Source organism: Pteropus medius, unplaced genomic scaffold (assembly GCF_902729225.1).
Source record: "Pteropus medius unplaced genomic scaffold, Ma_sr-lr_union100, whole genome shotgun sequence".
In the NCBI taxonomy this organism is placed as follows: Eukaryota; Metazoa; Chordata; class Mammalia; order Chiroptera; family Pteropodidae; genus Pteropus; species Pteropus medius.
Window position 1 is genome coordinate 42197814 of NW_024344378.1, and position 14333 is coordinate 42212146.

Here is a 14333-nt window from a genome sequence, read left to right on the forward strand (position 1 = left end):
TGTGTGTATTGTGTGTGTGTGTGTGTTATCTACATAGATATCTTAGACAGATAACAAATATGTAATAGTTGTCCAAAACTAATATATCACCATAATTTGCATTTTTCATACCTGATTTAAATAATTTTGAAATCATAAGTAATTGGCTACAAGATTATACATATATGCAGATTTATGTATATGTTTATATGTTGTGTGTATATGTATGTGATTTTCTATAAATGCACATATGAATATATCCATTGCTAACTCTTAGATTTTCATAATCATTTAAGTCAACCTGAGGAAAATCTACCGTGATATTGTATTCAGATATGGTTACCTATTAAAATTTACTTACTAATACTTCTTACTGTTATTTTCTCAATATTAAGAGGTCATCATATTCAAGCGTCACTTTCAACTGCAGGGAAGAAAGTACATGTTGAACATCCACATTGATTATAAGTACTATCTCAATTTCAGAAATATTAAAATGTGAAAAATATGACGACATTCAAAAAGTATAAACACAGGGTTAGGTGTTCTAAACTAATATCCAAAAATAAGAAACTCTCTAAAGAAAATATGTGGGATATTTTAATAAATAATGAGAGCTAACAACAACTGATATGGTTCAAATCAGGACATACATTCTGCATATCAGCAGCCTCTAGATATTAAATCAAGCAGGAAATTGTGTGTGTGTGTGTGTGTGTGTGTGTACATACACATAGAATAAATGTATCGTGGTTTATTATTTTTTATGTTTCATCAACATAGAAATTATAAATTACTAATAGAGTTAATCCCAAGTAAGCCAGGAATGATGTAGCACATATGACACATAAGTTTCCATGACAAATAAGAAACAAATATATAAAATCCTACCAATATATGACCAATACATATTACAGCGCATTGATTACCCAGAAGCTAAGTAAAACTCGTGTACTCAAAACAGTTCTATTTCATTCTCTCCTGTAACTCAAATTTATTTGTGCTGCACAATTACTTTTGCATAATATTATATTTTAGCTATGTGTGCTATTTCATCTGTAACAACAAGAATTCTTACTTATTTGAAATGAGCATCTGTGGAAGTATCATATTATTTTCTTTATGATCTTTCAATCACCTTGACTATATTTTTTGAAGTGTATGACTTTTATGCATGTATCAGATAACTGTATGCTTCAAATTAAAAAAAAGAAATCCACATAAAAGATAGAGTTACTCAGGAATTTAATTGAACGAACTGTATTATATTTATCTCCAAGGACTAAACCCTACATATTCAATACATTGAAATGTTCATATTAAAAACAAATAATAATCTCAAAAGCCGTGAATACTATTATTTAAGAGAAAAAGAAGAATTTGCTCAACCCATTTTTATTAAAGAAGTAAAAATGGGTGGAAGGGTTGAGATGGAAAGAGAAGAGGCAAAGAGGATTCTAATGCGTGGAGAAAAGAACAAAGCAAAGAATGAGTTCATAAAAATAAAACCTAGACCTTCTGGTCTTCTTAGCTTTGGGCTCTAATCTCAGCTGAAATCAGAAAGGAAGTTAGTCTGAAGTGCTCAAACAGAAATATTTTCTATCCGTTCATGAAATAAGCATGGCAGAAGTTTTTGTACAAAGCAATTCACAACATGAATTAGTAATTAGAATATTAAATAGAGATTACGGGTAAGGGCTTCTCAAATCTGCTTACTTTTTAGCACATTTTTATTTTATTGAAAAACATGAGAATAATCTCTAGAGTTTGACATCTGACTATATTTCAGACTACTCTTTCATCTCTAACACGTAAGTTTTCTTCTGCTCATAACAGTCATTCTTGCTTTCTCCCTTACAACTTTAGAACTTGCTTTCTTTCATTAAGCCTCATCTAGCAAGGGAATTCCTTCCTTATATAGATCACTGGTTCTTTCAAATTAACAAATTAACATCATCCATTTATGCTTTTTAGACCTGCCTGGGAGTTCTCTAAATCCTAAATTTTAGATATATGGACCAAACTACAGACATGAAGTTTCAAAGAATCCTCATGCTGAAATAAATATTGAGAAGTTATTGGGTAAGAAGAGTAGAATAACTTTCCTAGACAATTCTCTTCTGCAGTGGTTCTCAAAGTATGATGTGTGAATAAACACCAGCATCATATGTGCACTTGGAGAAATGCAAATTCCAGGTGCATTCCTGACCAACTGAATCAGAAACTCAGGCGGGGAGGGGCATTCCAATATAATACATAAGCAAGTAATAGTTTTCTTAATTCTAAAACCACAATTTTACTCCAATGAGGAAAAGTGTTTTTCTGACTCTTCCACTAACACTTTTAGCATTTTCAGAACTACTTAGGCTATTTATCTGAAAGTTCTAGTTAAGAATTGAGCAGCTTCATTCCAAGCTTTAAAAGTGTTGCATTGTGTTGCTAGAATGTGAATGAGGGACATTAGTGGGATAACGTGGGGACATTTGAGACACAGGTGTAACCATAAAGGTTAGTCAGGTCGGCACTTCAGTCTCCAAATCTTGCCCACAAAGTTGTCTATCTATTTATAACTGATTTTTCTCATGTCATTTTTTTCCCCAGATACCTTTATCAATGAATGTGTCAACCTTTCTGGCATACGACCAGCCCACAATAAGTTACTGTGGGGTGCATCATGAACTTCTCTCTCATAAGTCCTTTGAAACGAATGCACAGGAAGATACGATGGAAACACACCTAGAGACTGAGCTGGACCTGAGCACAATCACAACAGCTGGCCGAATCAGTGATCATAAACAGCAGCTGGCTTAACTGAGCTAATCGGTAGCCAAGGGTTGCCTCCAAACTTTGTAACCTCAAGGACAAAATGAGGAAGATTTGTTCATTGTGGACTCTAAAAACAAAACAAAATAAAAAATCCCCTGTCAAAATAAACAAAAATCCAAGATTGATTCATGAAATAAAGAAGACATGAATTGTTTCAAGTCTACACTTTGTAATTAGCTAAGTTGTGCAGTATTTTTTTTTTGACTTAAACAGAGTCTGACCCTGAAAAAAAAAATCTTTTTTTCCAAAACTCATCCTACCTACTTGTAAAACTGTACAGAGCTAATGTATTTTTCATATTGTAAAATCTCAATTATAGAAACAACTGGTATGTACAGTACCATAATTTAATTACATTTTACTTTACAAACTTTACACTTTTCAGTTTCTAAAATTTTAAATTAACAAAAATTATTTCTTGTGTTATTCAGAGTTACTCAGTTTTGTAGGGACTGCTTTGTTACTGCTTTTGTGCCCAGAAACTTTGACTCTAAAATTCTGTGCTGTGAGAAACATGCACGATTTTTATCATGCTTACTGCGTAGAATTTTATCTACTTGTTCCAGAAATAATACATTAACCAAAAAGGGTTTAATTGTTGAGACTTGTAAGAAGTTCTTCAATTACATAGACAGGCTTTTTTTAAAATGAAAAAAAAAAAAATCAAAGTTTTTTTTAACACTTCTTCATAGACTTAACTGTTGCCTTGAATTACAGCCTAGTTTCTAAGCAGTGAAATGTAATGATAAAGAGGGATATTTTAACAAAATATTTCCGAATGAATGACTCATTATTTCATTCTTTTGAGTAACCCATTGTTAAGGGTGGGCGGGGGGAAGCATGGACAAAACATCACTGGAAACAAAGGCCGTAACCACAGCAACAGACTTTGATACACTTAAAAGGTGCAGCTGCCAGTGACAAAAACTTGGTACATGTCATAATTTTCAGGCCAAGGTGGGAGGATAGAGCATAATTGTACAGTAGCAATTTTTCTCCTAATTAACTCAAAGTGGTTTACCTAAAAATAACTATCAGTCAGTGCAAAATGTGCCTGGATTTTAAGACAACTTCTCATTTAGAAATGCGAGGCTATATTTTGAGAGCATTTCAAATGGAATATACAAATTTTTATCTCTGTGTGCCACATCAGTTCTCTCCTCAGGAAGAAGCAGTCAATATAGAAATGAGCCCTGGTGGAGAGCTTTATCATTCAAGCAGACTGTAAACATGCTAATATGTTCTAAATTGTTTATATTGCCATCCATAAATTATCCAAAAAATAACCCAGAGTAATTTGAAACCACCCCAGGTTATATATTGATTGTACAATTGCATTAAAAAGTTAATTCAAATCAAATTATGAATACCTACCTGACTTTTCAGAAGCTGAAATAATCAACTTGTTTCTTTTGTTTTCTTGACACGGGTTACTGTTTGAAAATATTACTATTTTATCTATGGCATTTGCACATTCTGCTGTGTGTTTTTTAATATAAAACTACAAGTTTCGGTTGCTGTTGAACTAGAAGAAGTCCTTTTCTATGTTGTCATTTTATATTTATGACATCAAAAAGAGGTTCAGAATAGTCAATCTAACATTATGGGTCAATCAAAAATTATGATGAAAACAAATTGTCAAAATTAGTGTTGAATGTTTAATATTTCTATTTCTTCTCAAGAAATTACATCTACAAAAAGTCCAGTTTTATCATGGCAAATTTAAAACTAGCATCAAGAAGAAGGAACTTAAAAAAAATAGAGAGAAATTTTTGTTGAGAATATAGTCAGAAAGAAAAAAAATGTTGAAAGAAGCAAACTCTTACTAATTTAAATGAAACTAAATGTCACATTACTTGTATCAACTAGCATCTCAGATTTTGTAACATATTTTGATAAATTATTTGATATTCAAAAATTTTTTGTCATTTTAAGTTTAATTTTAATCTTTATTTTTTCCAACTTCTAATTTCCTTGCAATGTATTATTGTCAGAGTATTCTTAATCTTTAAATTGAGAATCTGCCTTGCACAGTTAGCAAATATGTAGAGGATAGTTATTTATAAATTCATTTTTTGTAGATCTAAAATCAGATGCAAAAAAATTTTATTTATTGTGTAAAGCAATATATCATTTGCAATTTTTTTCATTAGAAGTTGGCCTTGCAAAGATTCAAGCAGTGTTTAATTTGCATAAATAAGCAATTTATACCTATTTCCAGACATTTTCAAATCGATAAATTATTTTTAAAATTTTTTAGGTTCCAGAGTGCTTCACAGATGTATGCACTTGATTTTCTGAAACAAACCACTTTTTTTCCTTAAACATTTTAAGTTCATCAAAATGAACAATTATAAATAGAAGTAGTCATCTTGGAACCATAGCTCTATGCTTCCAAGGACTTATTACAGTAAGAGCCAAATAAACTAAGAGTGTTGAGATTTCTCATATTTTGAAATTAAACCCAAAGGATCTTTAACAAGAAAAAATGGAAGATTCTGGGTTATTCATTAAAACTCAGTTCTGCTTAATTTTTATTCTGCCATGTACAGGAGCAGGGAGTGGAAGGGGGTAAAAACCTGCTATAGGAGCTTGTGTCTGGAATCTTTATTATATATTTGCAATTTATATATTTGTGTCTAAAATCTTTATTTCTAACCTATCTTTTTCAGCATTCAGTAATCTCCCAATTCCTCTGCCTAGCCACCCTGTTCCCATGTCTCCCTTCCTGTCTATTGCTCACCTGGTGGAGAAATGTTTATATGTTTGGAGTTGAAAAATGCAGAATTTGACCCAGTATGGTTATAATAATAGCAGTTGCTGCAGCAAACAATAAAGTTATGCAGTGTTTTTGAGGTTTATAAACTACATTTCACATAAATTATCTCATTTTGTCTTCAAACAACCCTATGAAGACACATTAATCTCAAAGAAGTTGAGATACAACCAAGAACACAGGGCTAATAGTTGGTGGAGTTGAACAATTCTCAAAATTCAGAGTCTGTTAGTCTTCCCACTATACTAAAAGCCTTCTCTCTCTGATCAGAGCCAGAGAATTTCCAGGGATAGTAAACAGAATGAAAAAAAAAAAAGAAGAAGTTTGCCATGTTGTTCCATAACCCCCAATTTCACCCAGCTCCTCTCTCTGTATATGGGCTAAATAAATTTACTGTGAGCTACTCAGCTCTCACATTAACACTCAGTTCAAAAAGTACAGCAAGCAAGTCATAGATTTCTTAACATATCATATCATTTTGTAAATATGCAGAACAGTCACAAGAAGTGGGTGTACATTGGTCCTAAAGTACAGACATAAAATTGAGAAGCACAAGAAAACAAACCAAAGACCGTCTAAACTGAGATCGCATGGGTCATTACAAAAAAGATCCACAGTGCGAGGTTATATATACATTCAACACATGTTCAACTGCCCACATGTTCAATTCAGAGCTAAATTAGAAGATCTTTACAATTTTTTTCATTTTTTGTTTCAGCGAAATTAATTCTTGAACCATGAATTCTTATACCTGTCTTAATAGAGAATAATTTTCTCTATTCCCCTTCTAATAAAAATGAAATGTAATTTATGCAAACTGATGTATAGATGCTAAAACATATGCTAACAGGCAAATAATGTTTTACTAATTAGCTCATTTTTATCAAAAGTCTATCCCTAAACCCTCCTGAATGTTCTAGAAAACCAGAAAACCACACGAATTTTAATATAACTTATATATTTAGAAGGAAATAAAACTTGCCCAAATTTAAGTCAAGACAAATGGCATAATCCTGATTTGAAATCAGATCAGGCTGACTCCAGAAACTACTAAGAAATAGCAAAACCTTGCTGCAAAAATAATATTTTCTAAAATAAAATCACTGTATATGAGAGTAAAGATTTATATGTATAAATATTATATATGTAATATATATTGTATATAAAAATTACATATATATTATATATAATATATAAAATTTGTTTTGGTCTGCTCCTGACTGGAAAACTGATATCATCTCTCAAACTGAACATTCAAAATAAGAAACTGAAAGTATAATAGGCACCTGATGTGACCTATTAGTAAGCTGGAAGAAAAAATCAGATGTGCTGAGTAAATGGCAGCACATGAGGGGAAAGAAAGTGAAACTGGCAGATACTTGGTCTCAGGAAAGATGGTGGTGAGAAATCTCTAGAGTAGATGCATTATACAATGGTCTGGGTCTTAACAGTCTATCACTCTGGTATAATAAATAGTATAACAATCTGGTAACATAAAAAGGTGCCGGTCCATATAGGTTGGTTATGCAGTAAGAATCCAGATGAGTTGGTCTTGCAGTAAGAGCTTCCAACTACTTCTATTATCTTCTCAACTCACCATAGCTGTCCCTAACAAGAGAGGTCCCAAGGACAAGAGATCCAAGATCAATGCTTTCAAAACTCTAATATACTCGCAAGGGTAGAGTAGATTGACAATAAGCAATTGTGCTTCATTCAACTATCAACTGTAATGAAGAAGAAACACTCAAAGTTTTTTTTTTTAATACCAGCGTGGGGACTGGTTATTTTTAGAGGTCTCTCATGGCTTGCATTATGATTTTATTGTGAGATAAGGGGCTGTTTATATTTAACATTTTTAAATTTAGAGTAAAATTTATGTTTTAAAAAGTCCATAGATGATTATTTACCTTTCTATTAAAGACAATGACTTTAAAGCAAGAGAGTACCTCAGCCATCTAGAACTTAGAGAACTCTTGAGTTTGTCCCAAACATTTACAGACTTTGTTTTACATGACATGTGTCTTCCTGAAATGCTAAGTGAAAATTTCTGTATGAATTAAATAATATTTAAAATGCATCAAGGGACATTGTGACAAAAGATCCTTGAAGTCTTCTTTATTTTCTAATCTAAAACAACACACGCTAACAATTTATCTTTTGTAAATTGATTTCCATATACCTTATACTGCATGGTCTCAAAGGTTCTGTGACACAGTGTTTGCCTAGACAACATAAAATGAAGGACTAACTCTAGGTTTTAAGTAGGTCTTTGGACCCTAAAGAGTGATCATTTTCAGTCAGTTTCACTTACAGAATTTATCTGCATCAAGGCACAAAATAGTATCAACATAACATGATTAGATAAAGTTGATAGTTATTTTTTTTTTCTATTTATTGGTTTAAGCATTTACCACCTATTCTATCCTCAAAGTTACAATTAAGAGATGAAAATGACCCCAAATCCCTTGGGTCCATATTAGATTTACAGAATGAGAATCTCTAAAGTTAATCTCTGATGCAAACTAGGTTTTGCAAAATATTTTTCAAATGAATTTACTTTTATTAAGTCATTCAATTGTTTGTTATTCTAGTCTAAAAATTTTAATTCTTGTGCTATCCTATGCCTTTGTGAATCTAGTGTCCTAAGCCTAGCTGAACATTTTTCTTGTCTAGAGGATTGCACAACAAAGGCCAACTACACCTAAAATGGTTGTTGTTTATTGGCACTGTGTCATTTGTAGATTTTGCTCTCCATTAGCTCTTTCAAAAGTAATATATGAAAAGACTTTTAAATTAGTTTGTTTATTCACTTAACTTATTATTTACTCCCATAGATAATAATAAAACACCCAGAGATGGGGAGAGAGGATGTATCGGTCACTGTGCTGCCCTCATCTCATTCTCAAATCATCTTAAGAAACAGGTATAACCACCATTTTAAAGAAGCGGAAAATAAGGATCATGGTAGTTGAATGACTTGCTGAGTCTCCTACAATAGCATTGGGAATTAAAATCCAGCTCATCAGATGCTAAGGATAGGCTCCCACTACTCAATAGCACATTTTCAAATGAGAAAAGACTATGATCAATACAATTAAGATTCACATATTTTAATGGGGGGACAGCAAAAACATTTTCTAAACAGAAAAATTACACTTTGTAAAGATTCCTTCACTATCCCAAGTTAGCAACTTAATGGAAAGAAATATCCATTACTTTCTTGAAGTTTCATACATTGTTTCCAAAAAAGAGTGGACATTTAAAAGAAAAATCCTGTGAAAGATAAATACTCCCAAATATTCATGTTGTTTTTTCATTTCCAATTTTCCTAGCTATATTATAAAATTATAACAAAAATATAAGTAGATATCAACAATATGAAGCAAAAACTGTATAGATGAACAGTCAATGAGTAACCAAATGCAAATGACAATGTGAAGAAAAACATCAATAAGCTACAGTCACAAAATGTTAACGAGCAATGACATAACTTGAGTTGCAGAATATTTCTTGTGAATGATTTTATGTGAGAATATTTTTTATAGGAGCATTATTACTTATACAAATGATCTGGGATCTGGGAGCACACGACATAAAGGAGGAAGGAAGATACCCTTATAGCAATGTAAACTTGCTTGTCCTATTACTCAACATAATATAGAAAATTTAAATTATAAACATATATAAATATATACAAATATATATAATGTTCCTTGTTAAGGCAGTGTAAATATGCAGGTGGCCAAAAAAAAATTTTAAGTTTATTTTTTAAACTCAAATCTTCAAATAAATCTTCCTCAAACTCAGCTATTAACAAATGATTCTTAAATAGTTTGATTCCCTTAATGTCTCTAGGAGATTTTTATTAAATCATCGGGCTAACAGTCTCTTCTTTTTCTCCCTGAATTTACACAAGCCCAAGGTAATATAATTAGTATATTACATTAGAATGTTACTCCATCACACTATCTGAATATGTAGAACACACTTATAAAACACACTTTTCTTTTATAATATTTGTGAGAATTAAGAGCTAGTAAAATAATCTGTAAGTTACATTTGTACTAAAAACTACCACTACTATAACTATGATAAAACTATGCTATAAATTTAAAACAATTAACAAATCCAGCAAAGAAAGAAGTTTTAGCATCCTGAATCTAATATCATTACATCTGTTCATTCTGGAACCACTGCCACTATACAGAAATTTTATCTGAATTATATAGAGTAATTGTGATTTTGGACAACAGAGAAGCTCCTGGGTTGAAGATGTGGTGAAAAACAATGAAGAGGACTAAATAACAACACATACTGAGAGGTAAGTGAAGGGAACATAATTTATTGTCATTAATATGCAAGTAATTTTTAAAATTAAGAATTAAAATTTATAATAGCATTTATGTTATCAAATGTCATCAGGAAAGGCCAACATGGACATTAAAAACATAGAAGTAAGAAGATATTTGTGATGGTGATACATATTAAATAGATAGAATTAATATTCCCGAAAGAAAGGATATTAAGAATTAAAATTGGTTCAAGAACTGTCACTATTATTTATCCAGAGAGGAATTGAAAAATCAGAATAGAAGACTCAAACTAAATACCAAATGCTCTCTTCAAGATCAATTTTGAAATAGCCCAAAACTATAAACCCCAAACTGCTGCTTCAATCATATGAGTAATTACATAAATTTATAGATACCTAATCAAAATTCTAATGTCAAGAAATGAACTATATTTTAAGTATACTCCATCCATTCATACTGTTTTACATCAATGATATATTGGCTTTCAATTATAGATCTATAAATATAATGCCCTAAACAGTCTGATGAAAATGTGGTTAAAGATTGGATCAGCCCTGTCTTTCTGCTCTACTCTACTGTAAGGCAATTATTACAGTAGCATGTCCACCACAGTAGGTAGTTGGGAAATGGTTTCTAAAGTTCTCTCTAGCAGTTCTTGACCTAGACATTTGTAGCATAAATTACTCAGAGGTCTTATTTTATATTCACTTATAAAATAAGGAAATAACTACCTTGAAAAAAGAGCGTAGAGGCTCATCCCAGCTTAGTCTGACTACGCTTATATCAGAGAGTTCTAGGAAACGACACTGAGCATCTCTGAACTCTATGCTTTCTGGAGAAAAACATGAGACCTTTGTATATCAACACTTTTTCAAACTTGGATTTGATGGAATCTTAAGTTCAGTGTATTGGAAAGCCTTCAAAGGTGTTTGCCAGTTTCCTCTTTAGCAAACTTCAAACTTGAGTTTCTTGAACCAATGTTGGATTTAGGCATTGATATGTCACAATGAATCTTTGTCATAATTCATCATTTTGTGCAAAAATAACATGAGGCTGCAGCAGTGGCCCTTATAGACTTTTTCCTTGTCTTTGATTCTTGTTATGGGATTAAAAAAATGTGAGCTCAATAAGACCCCTCGGCACAACCATAAAGGGATTAGAAGAGTCTTCTACCAGATAAATACTTTGTGTAATATAAAACAGAAATGTAGTTTGGGGTTACTTCTTTTTAATTTAATAATCTGATGTAGTTTTCAGATAAGCTAATGCATACCTTCTTGCTACTGAGAATGCAAATATTATTCTCTAAAATGACGATATGGTTTTATTGTCATACTTTCTCTTTCTGAGGATGAACTTTGGACCATTGATTGTGCTCTATAATTACCACCAGAAGAAATTTCTATCTCCAGAAAAAAGTAACGATACTAAGCACTGTAAGACAAAAATAACTGACATTTAATGAATGCTTACTTTCTAAGAATTTTACATGTATTAATTCATTTAATCCTCATTAATGTGGTTAATAGGATTAATAATAACCCTATGAAGTAAGTCTTATTGTTATTCCCTTAAGATAAGGAAAATGATGCTCAAAGTGATTACACAACACACTGCTACTAACTTGTGAAGCAAGGGTTCAAATTCGGATTATAGATATACTGACAAAGTGAGCCCTACTAACTGCACATTTATAGTCCACTTCATAAGCCCAACTCAAATTTAAGTCTATTCAGTTAAGGCTATAACAAAAGCCATTTTATCAATATAACGAATGGGTTTATTACACACCTAATATATGTCTACTGAAAAGTAAATATCTTTGACATATACAAAAGAGTATGTGATATAGTCCTTGTTCTCAAGGAGCTTACAGTCTAAGCAAAGAGAGAAGGCATCCATATTAAGCAGAAGAAAAGTGTCAAGGTAAATTAAACACCTGTAAGTACACACAGCAATCAGAAAGAAGGTGAAAGCAAAGTTAGTAGACTTGTTGGGAATAACTCTGGGCAAAAATGTGAGCTGGGATAAAACTTAAGACTAGCAATATTCATATTTGTATATTTTTAAGGTAGTAAAGGTTTTCATCGGACTCTTAGTTTTTGAAAATTGCATTCAAACTCATGGATACAGAGAACATATTAGTGGTTGCCAGATGAGAGGCGGTTTGGGGGGATGAGTGAAAAGGGGAAAGGATTAAGAAGTACAGATTGGCAGTTACAGAACTGTCATAGGGATGCAGAGTACAGCATAGGGAATATAGTCAATAATATCATAACTGTATAGTATCTGGTGAGGGTACAAGACTAATTGGGGGAATCACTTTGTAAATTATATAAATGTCTAACTAGTAAGAGTACACCTGAAACTAATATAAAATAATAGTAAATGTCAATTCTAATTGAAAAATAAAACAACAACAGAAGCAGACTAGCAATATTCAGAGAGGCAAAATGAGGAGGAGAAGAAAGTGAAGAAAGAATATTATATTCTTATTTATGGATATCTACTATTCCAGTAGTATTTGTTAGATTTATGCTTGCCTGGCAAAGAAATACCAATCTCAATTTTTGTGATTGCCTAAAAGTTCAGAGCCAAATTTTACTCTGGCCACGACAAATCTTTTGGTCTTTCTATATGGAAATAAATATTTCCCACCTTTTTCTCAACTTTATTTCTCTTTATATTCCTATTTATTCATTGTGTTTTTCTTTGGGAGAGTAAATCATATGAATCCTTTGTAAAAAATATGTTGGTTTCAATAAAATGTTCATAAAACATTTTGAAGACTGATCCAAGCAACCCAACCCAATTAATTTAAAATAATTATGTGAATTAAATCAAATAATTTATTAGAAACTACTAATATTAATTTCTCAGTCAAATTACAGCTTAGCATCAGGTGAAAAAAATGGCCTATAGATCGAATGACTGACTTTTCAGTCTTTTCAATCTTTATGTTAAAACTGATGAACACCAACCAGAACTTTTATCCCAAAGAGTAAAAATAAAAATCCTTTTGATATCTACATTTGACAAATAAAGAAACTAAAGCAGAATATGATTAAAGGCCATGATCAAATTCACTTTGATCATAGAAAACAGACCCACTTACTAGAACTCACATTTACTCAATATTATTTTTCAGTACAGTAAAATTTCATGAACTCATCAAAATTTAGCACAATACACAGGATTATTTCTGCCTTAAAAGTACAGATGATTGTCAACAAAGCTGTTATTTTTTTAAAGTCCTGTCAAATAAGGATGAGAAATGTCCTCTTCTATCACATTTTGCTCACTTGGACTATTAACTTTCAGTTAGCTCTGTGTTCACTTAATAGTTACAAATTTTCATTCACGGGTATTTATCCAATGTACCTTTTATATAGTGATTATCTTTTATATTATGTCCACGATACTTTTGTATTTTAATTTAATTCAATCAAATAAGTATTCATTTATTCAGCTTTCACTATAATGTGCCAAGGACTAAGATAGATGATAAAGTGATCAAATGTTTAACAGTGAATAAATAATTGTAATTCAATGTGATATTTCTAAAAGTGTAGTGTGTAGATGATGCTGTAGGATTGAAAGGGAGAGAATGATTAATTTTGCAGGAAGAAAATTTAAAGAGTCCTCATAGTAGGTGCCATTTGAGACCATGGATTCTAAAGTTTGCCAGTCATGTAACTCATATCTGTCCTGAAAGCTTCACTCCCCACTCCTAATTATAGTTTGCAGATGTTTTAGATGTCTATGGCTATTAGCTTCTAGAAATCTAGCACTCTTAATAGTTTCTGAGTCTGGTATTTTGCTCAGATAGCTAGCTACTCAGTTTCTTTTCTTCTGTAAATGTTAAACATTTTTTTTTTTAGTTTCCCTTTCCCATAATCTTCTAAATTTAACCTTCAAATCAAAAGCATTCAATCTGGCCATTCCGTGATACAGAACATATGCAATTTTATCAAATAAATAAATAATAAATAAATGTAATGGATTGTCAGAAGTTTGTTTTCTTTTCTTTTCAACACGTCCCACGAAAACCCATTAACCCTATATTTTATTTCTGACCTCATGAATATGTAAAAAATGTGGAAGAGGTGTACATACCTGTACAGATTAAATTTTCACCAATTACTGGTTATGACATGACTGATATTAAAGTGAATGGAAATCAGGTTATATAGAGAGAGTCTTTGTATTTTCTTCTACTACTATGAAATGATTCTTTAAGAGAGTGAAAAATTATCAAGTTCATCTGATAATGGTAATAACCACAATTGCTCTGGTAATTGTTCATTAACTCTTCACTCCTTTAAATACATCCTTTTTTCCTTAGCAAACACCTCTCTTTATACAAATACTATTATTACCAAAGGATTCCATTGTTTGTTTGGTGCTTAAGGCAATTTCTTATTAAATCCTGAAGAATG

At 31.5% G+C, this 14333-nt stretch overlaps 2 protein-coding genes across 2 annotated transcripts in view; one reads left to right on the forward strand and one right to left on the reverse strand.

Annotated features, from left to right (window-relative positions):
- The window catches only part of LRRTM3 (leucine rich repeat transmembrane neuronal 3), a 160450-nt gene extending 156183 nt beyond the window's left edge, over nucleotides 1-4267 (forward strand). The window contains exon 3 of the mRNA XM_039871929.1: nucleotides 2581-4267. Within this exon, the coding sequence (XP_039727863.1) occupies nucleotides 2581-2790 (210 nt within the window). The 3' untranslated portion in view covers nucleotides 2791-4267. The remainder of the gene's footprint in view (nucleotides 1-2580) is intronic.
- CTNNA3 (catenin alpha 3) overlaps nucleotides 1-14333 on the reverse strand; it is a 1416183-nt gene that overhangs the window by 962130 nt on the left and 439720 nt on the right. The gene's annotated exons all lie outside the window — the stretch shown is intronic.